Source organism: Mercenaria mercenaria, chromosome 15 (genome assembly GCF_021730395.1).
Source record: "Mercenaria mercenaria strain notata chromosome 15, MADL_Memer_1, whole genome shotgun sequence".
NCBI lineage: Eukaryota > Metazoa > Mollusca > Bivalvia > Venerida > Veneridae > Mercenaria > Mercenaria mercenaria.
The window spans coordinates 18,073,095-18,094,820 of record NC_069375.1 but is presented as its reverse complement, the minus strand read 5'-3'; the positions used below and the strand labels follow the sequence as shown (position 1 = coordinate 18,094,820).

The window sequence follows — 21,726 nt, the reverse complement described above, 5'->3', positions numbered from 1 at the left end:
GTGTTTACTGTACCATATATTCTCATTGATAAGACGCACCTTTAGCAATGGAGTTGTTCTAAGAACTTTTATTGTGCCATCACTCCTGCGCTCTAGTGCAGGTAGCATTGCCTTTGGCTCTTTTCATATGATTACTCAGCTTTTCTTTTGATTGCTGTATATTATAGGGACATTTTGAAAAAGTTTTTCGGTCAAAGTTAACATTATTTTTGTTAACTAGTAATTAAAAGGTATATCTATATCAATCCTAAAGCACATGTTTTCTAATTCCAGAGCTGCATTTGGATTTTGTCTGAAGGGCCCCAGATAATTTTTATGTGCAGAACTCTGAATAGAATTCATATTTTGTAATTTTTGCAAAATCAATTCAAGTACAAATATAATTAACATATTTATTCTTGGCATTTAAGTTGTACTTTGTATGTCGTGAATATGAACTGATATAGTGATATCTTGTGTGAGATATCAGGCGGGGAGTGTGCTGTCTCATCTACTGTGATACCTGTGTGTGGTATCACTCACCGCCGCATCTCTTTTCGGTACTTTTCGCTTCAATTTGGTTTTTACTTTTTTGCTGTTTCCGTGTTTTTCCTCGTGGTATGATTTCATGGCGGCAGAAATATTTTCTCGCTACATTTCAATCCTTTTAAACCCTTTATGCCCCAACATGCTGTAAGTTATCGGGTATATCAGTTTATATACATGATTTCCATTGAGTATATGTACATTATATCGCTCTGCATTGCTCAGTATGCATTTTTTGGTGTTTTTGAAATGGATTCGTTCTTAAATATATTCGAACCATGGGTGCATTTTGTATTGGTTAAATTATTACTAGTAGTTTTGCTATAATAATTGAATGCTGACATCTGCAGTTAAACATTGTTAAGGCTATATATCAAGTATAAATGGTTAAATGTAAGATTTAAGGTCAAATGTAACACGTATATACATGTATGGTCATTTGTTATAAAACAACTTATATGTCTATTTTCAGGCTTTTACCGCCTACTTGTCTACTTGATACACCATCACGGCATACGAGTAAATGGTTAAACTAGCTGTATGACTTGTTATTCTTTGTTTCAACGGTCTGACAGCATAAGTACCAATATTTTGGTAACAATAACAGAAATTGTTTGCGATTCATACAGTTTGAAAAAAAATATTCAATTAATATCAAATAAATTACGCATACTCTATTGAATGTCATTAAACTCTGTTAAAACTTTTGAGTAATGATTTCACTACTATTGTCAAAAACTATCATCATGTGTTTGAAAGTTTAGCTAAACATTGGCCTTAAAGGGTAACATATATTTTTGATATACATTTGCATAGCTCAAGAAAATAAACTGAAGTAAAACATAAGGAAATTACCTGGTTTACAACGTGGTACCTGGTTTCCATACACACTTTTTAGCGTTCCATTTACACATTGACATTGTGTTTTTTCTGGTATAATTAAATTCAGCGAATATCCTTTGTCACACGATACCATATAGTAACCATTTTCCTTTTTGACGTTGCCGTGTTCTAATTCCATGCATGTATCAGCTGCCACTTAAAATAGAAACAACTGTGATGTAAACGTCAAAATCTTATGGTACTGTTTCAACACAAAGGGAATAAAAATACTAATTTAAAAGTGCATATTATCTTATTCATCATAGCAATTCAAATAGTAACTTTAGTCATAAAATACTTCGCAGATGGTGTACAGAGTGTCCGAACGAATACTAAATTATAAATGATTTTGAGCTTTTAGTGCTATTTTCAAATACGTTTCATTCCCAGATAAGAAGGGAACGTGAGGTGTGTTACACATTTCATTATCTTCTATGAACGAATTCAATCGAACGGAGTTTGATATCCACTTGGTCATTGTGAATAATGTAGATATATATTGTCTTTTTTTAGACTAATGTCTAATATCATTCAACTGAATTTACCATTGCTTACCTTCAGGACAATCCAACTCAAATTGAGATAATGTATTGTCAGCACAGGCTATCGTTGGATCTGATTTTGATTCTGTGTCATATCCGTAATAATAATCGGTGTAAAATTCATAAAGATCAATTGTTGTACATGTCACTGTCAATGTAGTTCCATCGGAGATCTGAGAATTTAAGCAAAAAAGAACAAGAATGATTATTCAACAGATAAAGCAATGTTTATAAAAACATAGCCTCCCGAAAGCGCAACACACAACACTCAGACGTGCACAAGACTAGCAAACATTGAGAAAACAAGCACAGACAAAGACAAAGGACAAAACGAACACATTAACCTTTTTACCGCTTTATTGTTCACGCTTCCCCTCACCCTTACCCTCAATATATTTCAAAGTCTCACGACAGTTTAAATAAAAGTTATCCCCGCCAAAAGTCTGATTTTATAATTCCTTTCATGCATGCTATTCAGCATCATATCTTTGAATCGACACGATGATTGCTATTCTTTGTCGATTTAAGTGTTTCCTTGCAGTAAACAATCTCGGAAAAGTGTCACGTTGTACTATCCGGTATTATGTTGTCTTGTGGTGTCGCGTTATCACGTTATAGAGTGTGTAGTTTGAGATTCGCCAGATCATTTTTTATGAAAGTATTTCGAAGTCTGACTATCAATTTAAGAGCAGAAGATATCCGTTATTGGATGGTTTTCACTTAAGTTTTGTAGTATAGAGTTACCTGATGATAATGTCTGACAGGTTGTTTTGTTGACCATTTGTTTCACAAGAGAAGATTTTACACATTCTGCTCCAGGACTGTGCTCCATTATGTTTCTTAATTTGTTTGTTTCGTTAACATTATCCGTGTGTTTGTCTATATATTTTATGTACGAATCTATCATTGTTTGCAGCTAGCTGCAATTTTAAACGTAGACAACAAGCTCTAAATGGAGGCCCTGATTTTTTTTTACGATAAAGTTTGTTATTTAGATAGTTTTGAATTTCAGAGATAACTTTTTCTTACCCTGTTACCTTGGCTACCAGAATTCAACAAGGACCAATCAGAATATTATAGAGAACATTACAGGGGGCAATCCTGCGCAGTTTATTCGAAGTTGGTTCAATAATGTTAGAAATGATGATATTAGGAGTAATAATTACTTACAGACGACAAATGGAGACTGACTATGAGCTTCTGACTACAAGTGAGCTGAATTATGGACTTTCATAATTCAAGCAATGGTATATGTGATAAATTGCATAAAATTAAAAACAAAGACGTCTACAAATAAAAATGGTAACAAAACCAAAGAAGATACTTTCTCGAATAAAACGTAATATTATTATTTGTAAGATACATTCTGATTTATAAAATAAATCAAGAATCAGTGGTACAATGAAACGTATCATTCCATGATACATTAGACTAATACGAATTGAAATAGTGGCGGCCTTTTTATTTCGCCATATGTACATTTAAGTATCTAATAACACGAATGTCGACAATAAGATAATAAGCTCTAAAACAATCCTTTAGAAGCATAGAAGGCAGCTAAGCAAAACAATAGCAGACTCGGTTTGACTGAATGCTTGAAGACATTGAGCAGACAAAGAATACTTCAAATGGATCATAGACGGATGTATAAACAAGTTTGATTCAAGTCAGACAATAAAAGATAAGCAGATTTTGCGGAGTAATTACTAAGTGCAATAAAGAGGCGATATTTTTATCAACCCCACAAAAAAGAATCATTATCCTGCGTCTTTTTCGTAGAATTATGATAGTCAAGCCCAGCCGGAAGATTCTGGAATTCTTTTGCGTAATTTCTCGGTACTGTCTTTCGCAAAGAATATCTTTTATTAAATTTAAAACATGTGGGTCATCATGGACTTACGTCGCTCGCCTGACCTTGGCTATTTCACCCTGAATATATGTTTAACACTCTAAATCATGAATGGTATTACACTTCGTATAAACCATGTACAATCGGTCAAGTGCCCTCCGTTCACCAAATTTGAGCGAAGATATAATAAAGATAGAAAAAGTTAATGAGGATCCATCGAGCTGTTCAAGTGAAAATATCATTTAAATATATATCTATATTTAGCTCTAGTGTCCCCTTCAAGGGGCCAACTTCCAATAATTGCAGAAGTTTAACCAATGGCATTATGAGAATGATTATACCAGGTTTTATGAAAGTCATTCGAAGAGTTCATGGTAAAAAGTTATCAAAAGGTATCGGTAGTGTTTGCTTTACTGGTCTAAAAAAGGGGCGAAGTGATCCAGTTTGAACACTATGGTGAGAAGACATTATGATAATGCTACAAACCCAGTTTGACGAAGACCATCAAGCTGTTCATAAGAAGAAAAGGTTTGAAGGTTATTCTACTTTTAGCTCTTGTGGCCCTTCAATGATGCCATGTATCCCTATTTAAACAGAACTTGGGTATTACTTCATAATGTTTCTACGGAGATAGTGTAATGAAAATCCATTTACGGTTCATGTGATTAAGTTGTTTAAATGTTATCTAGTTTTAGCTCTGTTGGCTCGAAAAGGAGGTCAAGCGGAACCATTTGAACAACTTTGAAAGAGACCCTCTACAGGATGCTACAGACCGTGTTTTGTGTAATTCTGATCTGTAGTTTAAAAAAGATCTTTATTTTAATTGTGGACGACGAATCATACACCTATGCTGGTAGTTAACTCTGAACAAAGTTCCCGATGAGCAGAAAAATGTAACACTTTTAACAAAACGGTAGCAAAAGTTATGCAAAGGAAGTCATACTCTCAATATAATATGTTCAGCAATTGGTTTAAGTTCTGTTTGTTTGTTTGAACGTTTGTTTGTTTGCGTCCAGTGCTGTTTTTCAACATCAGTTAAGTTATGTAACAGCGGGCAGTTAACCCTATCAGTGTTTCTTATTTCTGTACCAGTATCTACCTGTTTTCAGCAAGTTACTGCCAACTTCTCCGCATGAATCAATGGTCGGGCACTAAATGATTTCAGACATACTGCCTTTTATAAGGTCCTCAAGGAGAGCATATGCCTCGACCCGTCCGGGGATTGAACTCATGACCTCGAGACCTGTAGATCTGCATTATTCCGTTTTAGTTAAGCGTGTGTGTCTTTTCTCAGTTGTAATAGTTTTAGTTAACGGCATAATTTTACTTTTCTACTCTCATAGTTTCACCAAACTGACGGCAAAAGATTTTACTGCAGTTTGATTTTACACGCCGGCATAATTTGGTTGAAAAATGTTTATGTAAAATCTTGACGCGTGTCAACAGAAAACAGTGCCCCCATTTACTGTAACTGTTTTGTCCTATATTTCTTGTAAGTATACGTTCATAAGTATAAACGATGATATTACCAAAATGAAAATAAAAAGAAGAAAGATACAACTCGTTGGACGAGGATGGGAGCTGATATTCGAAGTAAAAACCCAAGGTGCAGCATTTTACTTCACATGCTGAATATCATTCATCTAAAGTGACAAAATTTTAGGTCGAATAGATTTTGCGATCCGTTCGATACAAGCATTTAGGTCCTTTATGTGTTAGCTTTATTAAATGGCCTGTAAACACTGGCTCTTTCTATTTCTGGAGGTGAAATGAAAAAAGAGCCAATGATACTTCCGAGGTGGCGCTAGTGACCAAACCTATATGATATATGTCACATGCAAATTGGGTGAGTTGTGTTCCTACTTTCAGTAACAAATTCAAGAGCTTATTTCGAAAAAGGGCGATATAATTTTACTCAGAAATGGTTATTCTTTTTATTTATACAGATCTATTTGCAGAGCGAAAGCATTTCTGGACATGAGTACTTTAAAAATTTGTGAAATAGGACCGGTTCAAACCGAAAGTATATATGCGTCTATATATTTCGCCCTGACTCACGCAAGTTAAAGATTTATAAGTCATTGTATATATGTCGTTAAAAAGAATATCTTATAACTGTATAACATACGCGATTTGGTGACAGGTTACGTACATCTAGGTGCATAAGTGACCAAGTGGAGGAGCCAGCGCTGCAGAAGTGGCGCTAAGAATCAAAGGCGGTGTCAACGCACTAGTTGAATATGGCATTTTCAATGTATAGAGAATTTCCCATTCGACAGTTTTCATGGCCAATGAATCACGGAATTAAATTTAGTAGTGTCTTTCAGTAAAACATAAGTCAGCAAATATTGAAAACAAAAATAGATAAAAAACGCGAAAGTTATCTGCTTAAGTGTATGCAGATATCTGACAACAAAACGTTTGTTTTTACGAGAGAAAAAAAGGTTTTAGCGAAAATTTCTATTTCATAAATATAGAAGGTGTCTTTATAGAGTATCTTTATGCAGTACTGTGCTCTATTTTGAAATTTAAAATTTATTATCGAAACCATTGCCACATTTGACACTACTAAATTTAATTCTGTAATTCATTTGCAATGAAAACTGTTAAATGTGGCAATGGTTTCGATTATAAATTTTATCTATTTTTATTTTCGATATTTGCTGACTTGTTTTTTACTGAAAGTCGTATGGATGGACATGTAAATACGATAGATCAAAATAAATAAATACGGCTAAAAGTTAGCATCCCACATGATCTAAAGATACATGTTTTTTAGATATTTATCCCCTGTTGAAATCGGATGGATACAGTTTTGGCATTGTCCCTATCCATTTGTCTGTCGTTCTACAGCTATAGCTGTGTCATATTGTGTTAATACTTAGTTATCCACTGTATTTACTCATACATTCATCCTGTAACAACCCGTTTTAATTTTAGTTGTCCCTGCCTCCGTTAAAAATGATATTTTACTGATACCTCTCTTATAGTTATCTCTCTTTAACAAAATTTAATCAAACCGAGTCAGCTATTATTTTGCTTGGTTGCATAGTATGCTTCCACAGGAACTTCTTACAGATTTTATTATCTGAATCAACTTTGCATAATATTAAGAACTGTCCCTTATTTGACTTATGTAATCATTCTGTTGATATACATGTCGCACTCTATAGGTTTAAGCTCATGTTTTTACAACTACTAGGGTTATCGAGAAGTGCATTCAGCTAATCTTTTCATAAGCTATGCTGTAACACATAAATAATTGTCCCTAAATTAATAAAAAAATCTTCTTTTTTATTATTTCTCATGAATGGCCGTGACTTGTCTTCTGCAAGGAACACATGTTCACTTTACAAATCAACTTTAATCTTAGCTAGTTGTTACAGGATAGCAGCTAGGACTATTTGTAATCGATAACTAAATATGACAAAACTATATCCCTTCGATTTAAATGGGGAATAAATATGTACAAAAGATGAAATTGGCAATTTGTTTATTAAATTTGGAATATGTGGTCTAAGATTTTACAGGTGTAAATAGAGTTCTGCTTAAACCGGTCCTAGGGGCGTGAGGGGTGTTGCACTTTCCATTACCTCTCATTAACAGACTCAATCAAACCGAGTCTTGGTTGCATTATATGTTTCCAAAGGATCTTCTTACAGATTTTATTGATAATCATATTTTGTCTGTAAAATTGTGAATTTGTGGTATAATACCTTTTAGCCGTAAGCTTTAGTAATCTTATTTCATAGTTTTCTAATTAAAACTAGGCTATTTACAATTTCATCAATCAGAAAATCCGTATATCATCAAACAACAAAATAAATGCTGAAAATAAAATAGCAATTTCCAGAATAAATAAAATTTGTAACCATATCGATTGCCAATCAAATAAATCTATCTACTCAATTAAATTCCATAATTTGTTGGTCATAGACACTGTTGTCAAAAAGGAAATTACAGTTACATTGAAAAAGTCATATACAATTAATGACGCTATGTTCCAAAGCCAAAGATAAGTTACAATAGAGAAAATAAGAGCAAATATCTCTCGATACAGTTTAATTAAAACGTAAAGCTTCCTTAAAAGAGTTAAACACTATGTACTTAAATGTGAATTTGTTCTGCCCTCCTCTTGGTCACTTATGCACATAGACGTATGTAACCCGTCAACATATGATCTAGGTTATACAGAAAATATGTACAATGACTGAGATACCTAACTTGTGTAAATTAGGGCGAAATATAAAGACATATGTCCACTGTAAGTCTGAAACGGTCCTAATTCACAACTATCAAACATTTTAACGCCAATCAGTGCTTTCGTTTCGCAAATCGACCTGTATACATAAAAAAGTATAACCATTTCTGACTGGAACTACATTGCCAGTGTTTTGAAATAAGATCTTAAATTTGTTATACACAGTAAAAAATCTACTCACTATCTTTCTTTGTTTAAATTTGTCATTAGCACCACCTCGGCAGTATAATTGGTTCTTTTTTTTAATTCACCTGCATAAAGAGAGGGAGCCGGTGTTTACAGGCGTATAGTAAGTCAAGGGCCTTTGGTCTTACTGAGTGCAATCCCAAATAACATAATACGTTACTATACATTCTGAATAACAACCCTATAATGTTGAAAGATTCTAGGTCAAATACTTTGTTAGATATGTTCGACAGACGGTCGAACTGGTGGGCATATGGAAGGACAAACATATATCTACGTGCTCCCACCCTCGAAGAAAAATGTGTTACGATGGCACAACTGGCATCTGTGCATTGAAATAACAGTAAAAATACGAATCATATATCATTCTGTAAACATTTTGCATTTGGAAGTTTGTCTAAAACAAAATTTCCGTAATGCATTTTTTTTTAAATATGCGTTATAAATAAGGGTTTAAAGGTGGTATATTGTCCGTGCTAAACGAGGCGTGATAACCGCTAACGAAGCTTGTATTCGGATAAGTTTTATCGGATATATGGATATGTGGTTGTCATCACCGGATAAGAATATCGAATACAGTATCCGTTAAAGTCACACCGCCATTAGAAGACAGTTAACGATATATTGATAGATTTTCAGGTTGCAATATGTCAACGTAGTATACGTTGACGTAATTTTAAACGTTTAGGTGGTGGTGTGAAACACGGAACCCTAGAGCCGCAATCTGTCCAGTATAAACTTGGTGACATTCCCATACCGATATAACTGACTAGTGTTTGATACTTTGGCTTTATAGCGTTTCAATGAAAGATTTTGAGTACCGCATACTTTTGAGAAGAATCAAAATGGACAATTTAGGCCCTTCCTGAATAAATGTGTTTTGACAACTTTATCTGAAAACTTATTCAGTCAGTCTCTTTTCAGCATAGTTAAAATATAGATGAATAACTATCTTACACTTCAGAAACAAAATGTGATTGAAATGTAACTAAATACACTTATTTCTATACAAATTGCCACAGTAACTCAACAAAATGTTAAAACATTAAACACATTATCTTGGCCTAAAATGTCACTGTCAATTTGTAACTAAACACTTGTATATTTCATTTTTTTCATGCAAATCATGTATAATCACTATCATGGAAACACAAAAGAATACAGTTATTTTGTGGTGCGTCTTTAAATACATGTTGCAAGAATAGAATAACTGCCAAATATTGATGAGGCGTTATTACAGCCCTTGAGGGTATTCGAAGTTAAGAAGCAATAGTATGACTATAGTATCACCATAATCGCTCAACGAAAAGACATCTAAGACTAACTGAATCAAAAGATACTGAAGATTATGGGCATCACATTAATGTGTTAACATGCACAGTACATACTATTGATCCCGGGTTTCTTTCCATACCGTCACTATCTTCGTAACTATATCGCAGATCGTCAGGAAGTTTGCAACCTGCAGGTAGCGACAAAAAGTTATTTGATTGTCAAAAAAAGTTCTTTTTACTGTTTACGTAAATTCATATCAGCTCGGATAGTAAATTTGTCTTAATCTGTTCAACACAATATCAGTAACCACCTATAACACAGTCACTGTATTTACATTTGATGTACTGATTTAAAAGTTCGGTACAACACATACAGAAATGTCAGAGGAGTTAAGCAAAACGACCGACAACATTTATTGTAATGTTTAACTGACTAGTAAACATTGTCATTACGTAACATAATATATCGTATCTATGTTATCGTTGTCACATTAAAATTTAAATATTATATGGATGAAAAATCCAGAAACATCTTAAAGTTTAAGGATATGAATAAAATTGGCACCAACATAATAAACCTAGGTAAAGTGAACCATATTATTATTAGTATCACCGTTTTCCCTTTTATTTTGACTTTGGTTCTTGGCAGGAAGAGTATCTTCACTTTGGCTTTCATCTAAACCTTCATAATCATCTGAACCCTCATAGTTCTCAGTTGTTGAATCTGCATTGTTTATAAACATGTTTATATATATTTTCCAATATTGTCACGATACGATTATCTTAACAGTTTGTTTTATCTTAGATTCTTAACATAACTTAAACATCATTCAAATATTAAATAGATGATTACAATAAATGTAGTGTAGGTATACATATGGACATATGTAGCTTTCAGAAAATTTTGAATCACAGTTGCGATTTTGAAATCACACTGGAATTTCTAAACCAAGAAAAATTATAAAATGTCTAGACAATAGTGCGTTTAATTTGACCTGGCGGGGCAGAGTTAATCTCTTATGCAAATAATGGGTATCACAAAAAATGGTAGAGCTTCAGTGGTCACAGTGTAAGGTAGATTGCCAGTGAATAAGAAATCAGATTGCGAAATATTCTACATATCCTGCACAATAATGCAATGGACCGTTGCGAAACCACGCCCCGCTAGGTCGATTAAAATGGACTATAAAACGAAATATTTCTACCATTTCTGTTTTTGTAAAACAAAAAGTATGTAGTTTGAATATCAATGTGTAGTAATTTATACAGTTCGAAATTAACGTTTTAAAGGACGGACAAAGTTTGACTATTAATTTCATACTATCGACTTAAAACTGTTTAAGTTATTCTCCATTACCTCCATTGGCTGTTGTCGTTGAGTCGGTAGATTTGACGGTAGTATATCTACTGCTCGGATCGGAACAATCTACCTCTTGTTGCCATTCTCCATTATTACACTCCATTGACAAATTAGAACCGTAGTCTTCATCTTCACATTCAGCTGTTACCTTTTATAATTCATGGACGGATGTAACATTAGTTTTCTAACAATTAGACTAGGTGATCTTTTTTAATTGTCAAGACATACTTTTCTAAATTTCCCATTTCTCGCTTCTGCTATCTAGGCAAACAAAATATGTCCCTCACACTTTGTCTAGTTACCGACTAGATAATAATTTTTAATACTTAAAAATATCTTTTTCGTAATTTCTCCTTTCTTTCTTTTGCAATTTTCTAATAACTCTAATCAATTATGTCTTTAGAAGAAACAGGGCATAATTATACAAAATTTGAATAGTCGCAGGAGTTATCTCCAAACCAAACATAGGGTCTAAATTAAGACTATTTAAGAATGTACCTATACGATATTAATATGCATGTTACCAGAATAAAATCAATGTTTTAAAATTGTGAACGTTTAGGAAAATAGATCTTACAATTAGTGGATATGATTGTTCTTTTGAAACAAAAGGTCATGTTTACTGTTGTAAATTAACCAGCGTTAAACTTAAAATCTTACAAAATACAAATTTACACAAGGTGCAAAAAATAAGTCTGAAAATCAATTTATATCATAGTTATCATGTTTTGTCACTGAACAGAGGGCGTTAATGAATTATAAACTCTCATTCTGCTGAGTCTGCCTTTTCGAGCAGTGTAGATCACATCCGTGCATTCTGATCAAGATCTTCAATGTTCACCATTCAGTCAGTACTTCTTTTTAATAGTTAATGGTACTGTCCGAATTGAAAGATGGACAAGTTGTAGAATTTTAGTAGGGTCAGTGTTAAATTGAAAGATTGACAAGTTGTAGACTTTTAGTAGGGTCAGTGTTAAATTGAAAGATTGACAAGTTGTAGAATTTCAGTAGGGTCAGTGTTAAATTGAAAGATTGACAAGTTGTAGAATTTCAGTAGGGTCAGTGTTAAATTGAAAGATTGACAAGTTGTAGAATTTCAGCAGGGTCAGTGTTAAATTGAAGGATTGACAAGTTGTAGAATTTTAGTAGGGTCAGTGTTAAAACAGAGGTTAGCAGTATCACAAGGAAGCATAATCACCAGATACATCAACGTTAATATTATGGACATCAATTTAAAAAGTGCACGATGAAAAGACATGTAAGATCTTACACTTTCTCCATGTATAACAGTTTCACCTGCTGTGAGGTTTTTTGCATCTTTCATAAACGTGCCGTTAGTTATATTGTATATGGCACATCCTGAAATCAGTAAAATATGTAAGCACATGTACAGTATACAGAATTTGATACGACCAAATGATTGTTTTTCTTTTATAACAGAAGCATATCCAATCAGAGATTTAAAAGTCCACTATTGAATCCCGACAATAAAGAAAAGCTGAGGTTCACTGAGTTTGATATGTAGGATTTATTTAGAAATGCAACCGTGTATATTTTGAAATACGTCAAAAAAACTCTCAGAATCGGAATTCTTGTACATTTGTAAGAAAATGACAAAATAGACAGCTTGACTATTTTGAATACGCATAAAACATAAAATAAAACGATGTTACTCCAAGTTGTTTAATCTGTATCAACACATTTCAAATGTTGATGTTTATGTTTAAAGTACGCACTTTTAAATTAAGCACGATCTTAAAATGCAACTAGTTCTAAACAAGTTGTTGTAATTTGAATAACTGGTGTAACATATACAGTTGCGACAGAGCGATTTACCCTATACCTTTGAAATAGGCAGCTCTGTTGTTTACCAGGCGTGATATAATCGGGCGAGGTAGAGCTTTAATGTCCCTTGCTGAAAATTCGCATATTGTGTACAGAGGTAACTAGTTAGTTATTTAACACATGTGGTTAACTACCTATTACATGTGTAATATGTTTTATCGATGTTCTTGTTTGTTTTTAAGATTTATAGTTTTATCGTTACAATTTAGGTCAAATGTTGCTTTTTTAAGACGTTTCTTCTTAGTATTATAAACTTTTAAATTTTAACATGATGTAGCTAATAAACGTTATGTCTGCGACTGCAAAGAACAAAAACGTCTTCCTCCGGTAGATATTAATGAATGAATTGGATAATATAAATAGTTTACATGATATAACTTAAACATAAGTATCATAGTTTTAATTTGGCACGATTTATAGTAAACTACAACATGGTTTAGCAGAGATGCCATTTTTAAATATCTAGCATTATGTATATTAACTGTCATAGAATCTATAGGTTTGATGGTATTACATGCCTCCGCTACTATTTTCTATGTAAAAATTTACAATTTATAACATATTTTAATAAGCATTTCTAGTCTTTCAATTCCTACGAGACTACAGATTTGTCTCTAGGCAATAAAAAGATACCAAAAAAAAAAAAAAAAAAAAAAAATATGGGTTTACCATAACGCATTCAAACCATGGTCACGTGACTGATACACGTGTTAAGACTATATTGCGTAGGTAGAAAAATCAGGAAATACCTACATTCACTTTAATTTTACCAAAGAGCTTTGACTCAATTTTTGAAGCATATCACGTAGCTTAAAATCACCCGCAGACATTCCGCTTTACAATCAAGCATGAATAAAGCTTATATCTGGCATGAAAATGGGCTTTACCAGGCGGGAAAACTACACTATATATTGAAATGGACTACATTCGATTGGAACACGGAGGCCAAGTATAGCTACTGCCGGAATTATGCCCCATTAAGATATGCCGTCCATACCTGCAAAAACGTGTAAGATGCATAGAATATGCCAACTTTTCATTAAATAAAGTATCATACCCACTAACTTTTCCTATTGCTATCATCTGCTTGCAAAAAACAGCTAATAATACTCGAAAAATAATTTAATAACGAAGGTAGTTTTGTAACGTATGTTCCGCCGAGAACTTTACCTCCGGAACTTTTGTAGAATGGGGAATCTAAGAAAATATATAGAAGAAAGATCAATCCTCTTTTCCAGCAAGTTTTATTTTATTATTTTCCTTCATAAGAAAGTTGGCAGAATGATATCTGCCTGCTGGAAAAGGGATCTTTTGAGGGTTCCTCTCGTTGGCCATTGGTCCTCGGATCTTGACCAATCCAAACGCAAAATTTCACATAATTTACATAAGGCGGAGATGTTAAATTTTTAGTTAAGTAGTAGAAAAAACTGTGAAAATCTTTAAGATGTTGTACATGTCAAGCCAGACAAACTATCACCTATGTTTTTAGAACAATACAGCTTAACATTTGCTAAAACAGCAAACATTTGATCACTTCCTTTGAAAGTAAGGGAAGTGTTAAGTGGCTTCATACCTAGCTACAGATGTCAGGATATTGAGACTTCTTAGTGTGATTACAAAAATTTAGCAAAGTAGTGCTTTTCTAAAAGATTACATTCCTGACTGTGGGAATATTAAGAAATATTAAAAGTGTAAAATATTTGTGGCCAAAAAGTAATATAGACCAAAGTTCAGAAACAAAGTATTTTACTAATAATAAATGAAAAATAAAATATAAGAAATTTACACAAAAATCACAGCATAACACCATCTCCCCCTTAAAATTTACTTTATTCCTATAAAGTATAATAATGTGTGACCAACGAGAGTTGTAGATTAGTTAATTGTGGGTAAGTGAGCGGAGGACTATGTACAGAAATTTACAGAACTTTGCGTTTATTGTAATCCTGCTAAGACTGATGTTCGATTATAAGTTATAAAGATAACCGTTTGTTCCATGTAGGAAATAAGTTACAGCTTTATATCCAAAAATATGAGACATCAAAGCAAAATGTTACATAAACACATATGAAAAGCATAATACAAAACACAAAATGCAGTTACAACAATATTCTGAAGTTTTTCAGCATAAGGAACAGTATAAATGCTGTTTGCATTTGTTTGGTGCTTCCAATTCTCATGCTAAGGCAATGCACTGCTTACAGGAATTAGTAAATTACCATGTTGAAAGTAGAAATACACACAATATGGTGTGCTAAGAATTTCTCTTATCTTTCTGGATTGGAACATAGAAACTTTATGTTGAGTTTTCACTGACAAGGTGTTTTCAGTTAGTTTATTCTTTAACTGGCAATGGTCCCAATCAAATATTAGAACGGAGTTCCATAGTCCCCTAATAGATATGCTTTTAATGTTCTGTGGAAGGTGGGCCTCCCAGTAGGTAGGACACAAAGATAGAGTTTGTAAAGGTATCCGTACGCAGTTAGTTCCATTGGTCAGTTCAAGCACAAACTTTGTTTGTTTAAAATGTTGCTTTCTGATTAGATACAGTATAATCGAAATGACAAACAAAAAGGTACAGATAGATAATGCCAAAATATAGTGATCTAATGTTAAGTCAAGAGTTTCGAGAAAATTTGGCTCTTGAGTTGTAGTTACTTTGTTGCGTTTGTAAATAAATGAAGGTGCTGTAGTCGCAGTTACATGTTTGGACTTTTGTAATACAGCTACAATTGTAACAAGTTTTCTCAGTTAACAGAAAACTATGATCAGCAAAATAAGACAGATGCCTGCTACAGCAGTAGTGCAATACAGTAATATATCAGCAGGGGCTGGCCAAGAATCATCTAATGAGATATGCCCAGCCAAAAGAGGTTCAGTCAAGGTTCGGAAAGCTACAGCATCATTTTCTGCTGCTTTAGCCATTTTCTGTAAGCTCAAATGTGATTTTCTATCATCTGCTATAATGTGACTCATAGAATGATTATATAGTTTAAATTGAGGGACATCTATATTTAAAGGGTTTTTGAAAACTGAATTACTTTCTATTGACTGTAGAGATGTGTCATTGAAAAATTGTTGTAAAACAGCCAAATTGACAGGGTGTAACTTTGTGATACTGGTCTCTTGACAAGAAGACAGTCTTTGAGGCAGGTACATACCTCGAGCTGATACAGAACATTGACATGGAACAGTTAGAGTACAAAAATTACAACCTGTTACCATATGTTTAGATGTATTACATGTAAATTCCAAAGACTGAACTTTATATATAACAATTAATGTTTTGTGAGTACAAATATATTTGGTTTTACATGATCAGTCAAAAATCGAAAGTCACATAATTTCTTCACAGTAGTTTTATCATTGTGAAAAATAGCTAACAGACAATTCTCAGTTGTAATTGGCACCAAGACTCTGTTGATTTTACACAATAATTTGTGTTGGTTGCTCACTTTACAGCGAGCAAGGTCATTTTGATTGAAAACTGTATAAAATTGTAAATCAGAAGACATTGCAAATAATTCAGGTAAATTCAACAACTGAGTAGCATGATCTGTAGAGTCATTTACTGGGACTGGAAATGACATGACATTAAACAAAGTGAGTGGTCTCTGAAATGGAGATATAGGAAATTTTAAAGCTACATATAGCTTTGATCCTTTCCGATTAAACAGACTTTGTACATTTTGGTAAATATCATTTATGTCTGTATAGACTAAGTGAAAACCTGGGTATTTTGTATACAATATCTTTTTAATGTCATAGACTGTTTTTGACATGGTTTCTGCATTGATTAGATGAGGAGAAAGTTTTCCTTCCACTAACTGATATACACCATCTAAAATTTCATTAAATCTGTGTTCAATCTTCCTAGATTTTTCAATATGTTTTGCCATGAAAACACTCATAATAGAGAAAGCCTTTTCTAAATTATTAAAAGATTCATAAAGTTGTGTTTGAATATGTTCAATTGCTAATTCATTATCTTTGAGCCCTAACATGATATTGTTCATCCTTTCATCCGAAGCTTTAATGTACGAGGCTAGATTTTCCTCATGTTGTTCCACAGTTGAAACTACTTTTGATGTGATTCTATTTAAAGCATTAATATGACGAGCTAGCATCTCAACATCTTCAACTGTTGCTGTTCCAAAGATAGATTTACTAAGGTCACCTATAAATGACAACAATGCTCTTCTTGAACGACTGCGCACACTTAAACGTCTTTCAGGGATTAACCTATATACTGATTCCAAGGTGCTATTGATGATTATCTCGGTCTCATGCCTTATTTGATTTATCTCGAGTAATACTTCATTCATAAATGAACATGTTTGTGCGTCCTTAGTACAACTTGGTCAATCTAACATATTTAGAGTTGTTGGTAACTCAATTTCAAAGGTGTGGATCCACATGTCTTCTGCCATATAAAGTTGAGCTCGTGGCTCGAAGGTGACACCATAATTTAGACGCTGCAACTCAGTCGGAACAATTCCAGACACCATGGTCAGACAGAGAGCCAGAAGCAGAGTTCTAAGCATCATGGACACCCATTTAACTATAAAGAAATAGAAAGAATGCAGGTCAGTCAGTGTTGTAATTCTGCGGCCAACAGTTTTACAATCTAGCACTATAATCAGGAACAGGAACTGACAGAGAAAAGTAGAAGGAAAGATAACTTTTATTCACTCACATACAGAACACATACACACGCCTTGCAAATCAGACCTGAACCTTAAATTTATTGTTGACATCCCCGCATACAGTTTCTTAGAACACAACATGATATGCATGATGTGTAAGAAAAATGGATACAAGTCTGCTTAGTATACTTATTAGAGTGAACACTCATAAGCTACACTGTGACCTGTCTTTATTCATTATGTCCCATTACAAGTTTTGTAAACAAAAGACTGATTAAGACATATAAGTATCTGTGAGTTCATAACAGCAACTAAAAAGTGTATACTGTAACAACGCTTTCTTTAACACCATTCCATTAAGACAATTTAGTTTTAACTTTATCAATCCACCTTAACACCTGGAATCAATATGGTTCCTTATTCATCCCTTCTTTTAAGATACCTCAGTTTCTTTTGTTTGTTTTTCTTGCGATTTTTCTTACGTGCCTTGCCTGTTGTTGTATGAGTTTTATAAAATGCATCTTTTAAAGCCTGTGAGACATCATCTTCTGCTTCCCATGAGCGTGGTATGTTGGGGTTTTTCCATTCAATATAAAATTGCTTTACATTGCCCCTAATTCTTTGTCTAATGATCTTGTTTGCCTCGTGCCATTTACCATCATAGTCGTTGCTATTGTTATTATTGTCATTGGTACTCTGATCTTCATTATCATTTTGAATATCACTGTGCTGGGACGTGTTTTCCCCTTGCCCTTGACCTTGTGTTTGACCATAACCTGATGTGTCCGTATCATTTTGATTGGTATTGGCTTCAGGATTTTGGACCTCGTTTGAAGTTGGATTTGGTCTTACTTGAGATAGACCAGAACTTGGCCCTGGTTGGGGAATTGAACTGCCAGAATTTTGTGTGGCTGCTTCAGGGAATTGTCGATAGTTTCTAGGATCATGGTACCTTTTGAGGTTCTTTGCATTAACCATACCTTTAACAAGTTTGTTAGTCTTGTTGTCTGCTATGCGGAAGGTATTTGGAGCTGACCCTTTCTCAGTGATGTGATATGGCCCCTTCCATTTATCTTCTAGTTTATTTGACAAACCTGGGGTGTGCTTGTTATTCTTTAACAGAACTCTATCCCCAATGTCTAAATCTGAATTCTTTGCTTTGACATCATGCTTTTGCTTGCTTTCCTTCTGTGTTAACTCTGAGTTGGTTTTTGCCTGACCATGTACCATTTTAAGGTTTTCAAGCATTTGTTCTACAAAGGTCTTTGCTTCGGGGTTTAGTGTTTCTCTAGGAACTAAGGAGGTATCAAAGGGAAGTCGCATTTCAGTACCAAATAACATTTTGTAGGGAGAGTAACCAGAAGTTTCAGTGTTTGGTGCTGACCTAATAGCCATAAGGACAGTGGGTATGATAAGATTCCAGTTGTCTTGTCTTTTGTTAATATACATTCTTAAGGTTTGTGCTATAATGGCATTTTGACGCTCCACGCAGCCATTTGCTTGGGATGATAGCTGGCGGTTTTATGCCTGGAAACTTCATAAATTTCACAAACGGCATTGACAAGTTTTGAGAGGAAGTTGCGACCCCTATCGGTTACTAAGGACAAACAAGCACCATAGCGACAGAAGATCTCATCATGAAGAACTCTTGCAATTTCACTAGCAGACTGAGTAAACAGAGGAAAGGCCTCAACCCACCTACTGAAACTATCGACACAGACGAGAATGTATTCATGGCCAGATTTTGTTTTCGTTAGAGGGCCCAGGATATCAACATGCATCCGTTCAAAGACCTTGACAATAGGCAATGGATTCAATGGCAATGAATGAGGATGTGAATTCTTCTTGGCCATTTGACACCTATCACATGATTTTATGAAATCAGTAACATCTTGAAGCATTCTAGGCCAGTAATATTTGTTTTGTAATGCACCAAAAGTTTTCTTTATGCCAAAATGACCATTAAAGTCATGATATGATTGCATTGCCTGTAAACGAAGTTTGGCAGGAAGAGCTATCTGGAAAATAAACTTTTCATGATCTGGCTTTTTCCTAGACCTAGGTTGATATTTATGCATGAGAATTCCATCAACAATGTCATAAAAATCTTGGTTGTAAACAACAAATTTAGAAGATTTTTCTTCGGATGGAAGTACACCAGAAGCCAAATAATTATAAATGTTTTTGAAGTCAGGGCACTCTTTCTGTAATTGTATCAATTCAATGTCATTTTCAATTTTTTCAGTGACTGGTGATTCTACATCTACAGATAAGACTGGGGCAAATTTAGAGTACTCAAAGGTTACTTCTAACATTTCATTTTCAGGAATTTCTCCTTTTTTTCAGTCACAGGACTGGTTAAGTTAGTCACATTTTTATTTTCAGAATAATTTGGTAAGACTTGAGCTTCTGCTGAGTGTACATTTTCAGCCATTATATCTAGCGGATTCTCAGACTTAGAACTTTGGTTCAAATCTTCGTTATGACTTGTTTGTCCTGTTTGTGCCTCAATAGTAAGTCTTGATAAGGCATCAGCACTATTTTGTTTGCCTTTAATGTATTCAACTTTATACTGAAAGCCTTGTAAAAAGAGTGCCCATCTAGCAATTCGACCATTTGTTGACTCATTCATGGAATTTAAACATTTCAGTGCTTTGTGATCAGTAAATATGGTAAAACGGTGGCCTGTAGAAAGATATGATTTGTATGTCTTTACCCCAGAAACTATAGCTAAACATTCCAACTCAGATACTGAATAATTTTTCTCAGCTCCATGCAACGCTCGACCGCCGTATTCAATAACTCGCTCTTTGCCATTTTCATCGAGCTGACCTAATATATAACCTAAGCCTGCAGTACTTGCATCACATGTGAGTATAAAAGGTTTGTTCATATTTGGAAATGCTAGAATAGGCGCAGATGAGAGAGCATTTTTCAAAGTTCTGAGTGCTTGTTCACACTCTTTTGACCATTCAAAGCGTATACCCTTTTTTAGTAGTTCAAAAATTGGGGCACAAAGTTTACTATACCCCGCAATAAATTTTTTATAATAGTTAGTTAAACCGAGAAGGCTTTTAACCCCTTTTTGATCTTTTGGAGCTGTTAAATTCTTAATTTTTTCAACTTTTTTCTCATCTGGCTCTACCCCTTCCTTACTGAACACATGACCCAAATAATTAAGTTTTTTCTGAGCAAAGTAGCACTTATGTGGGGAAAGTTTCAAACCTGCTTCCCTAAGACGCTTAAAGACCTCTGAAATGTGTGTCAAATGTTCTGAGAAGGTACGAGAGAAAATTATCACGTCATCAACATAGCACAAGACGTATTTCCAACTGATACCACGTAAGACTGTCATCATTAGACTTTGGAAAGTTGCAGGCGCTCCTGATAAACCGAAAGGCATATTTCGAAAAGAAAAAATTCCATCATACGTGATAAAGGCACATTTTTCTTTACTTTCCTCATCAAGTGGGACCTGCCAAAAAGCCTTTCCCAAATCTAGTGATGTAAAATATTGGGCATTCGACTCCCCTATTGCATCTAAAATATCTGTGAGCCTAGGTATTGGGAAGTCTTGTTGCTTGCAAATTTTGTTCAACCTACGGTAATCGACCGCGAACCTGTACTCGTCTGAGTTGGCTTTACGGACGAGAACCACAGGTGAATGCCAGTTAGAATTGCTTTCCTCTATATGACCTGTTTTTAGCATTTCGTCAGTAAGCTCTTTAGTTTTGCGCCTCATTTGTGGTGATTGTTTGTAAAAAGGCAGTTTCACTGGTCGGGCATCTCCTGTATCTACCTTATGTGTAACTAAATGCGTCCTACCTAGATCATGTAAACCCTCAGAGAAGATATCAGAGTTTTCATTTAACAGTTTTAACAATCTCTCTTTTTCATTAGGTGTCAGATCGGAATCATCTAAATTAAAAGACCACTTTTTTGTTTTAGGCCTATCCGAATCTGTTTCCTTTTGGTCTTCAGTTAGAGGTTCTGAAAGTGCAAATATGTGGTTGTGGCTAATTTCAGAAGCTATTGCCAAAATCCTGTTTTCTTTTAAAGTAACATCATTTTCAGTTGGGTTAATCAGTCGAAAAAACTGTGAAAATCTTTAAGATGTTGTACATGTCAAGCCAGACAAACTATCACCTATGTTTTTAGAACAATACAGCTTAACATTTGCTAAAACAGCAAACATTTGATCACTTCCTTTGAAAGTAAGGGAAGTGTTAAGTGGCTTCATACCTAGCTACAGATGTCAGGATATTGAGACTTCTTAGTGTGATTACAAAAATTTAGCAAAGTAGTGCTTTTCTAAAAGATTACATTCCTGACTGTGGGAATATTAAGAAATATTAA

At 34.1% G+C, this 21,726-nt stretch overlaps 1 protein-coding gene across 3 annotated transcripts in view; it reads right to left on the bottom strand.

Moving 5' to 3' along the window:
* The window catches only part of LOC123549374 (sushi, von Willebrand factor type A, EGF and pentraxin domain-containing protein 1-like), a 95,623-nt gene that overhangs the window by 33,317 nt on the left and 40,580 nt on the right, over window positions 1-21,726 (bottom strand). For all 3 annotated transcript variants that reach the window (XM_053524673.1, XM_053524672.1, XM_053524674.1), the window contains 6 exons: window positions 12,150-12,238; window positions 10,877-11,027; window positions 10,133-10,243; window positions 9,634-9,707; window positions 1,963-2,122; window positions 1,381-1,563 (listed from right to left, as the gene is read on the bottom strand). In XM_053524673.1, the coding sequence (XP_053380648.1) occupies window positions 1,381-1,563; window positions 1,963-2,122; window positions 9,634-9,707; window positions 10,133-10,243; window positions 10,877-11,027; window positions 12,150-12,238 (768 nt within the window). The remainder of the gene's footprint in view (window positions 1-1,380; window positions 1,564-1,962; window positions 2,123-9,633; window positions 9,708-10,132; window positions 10,244-10,876; window positions 11,028-12,149; window positions 12,239-21,726) is intronic.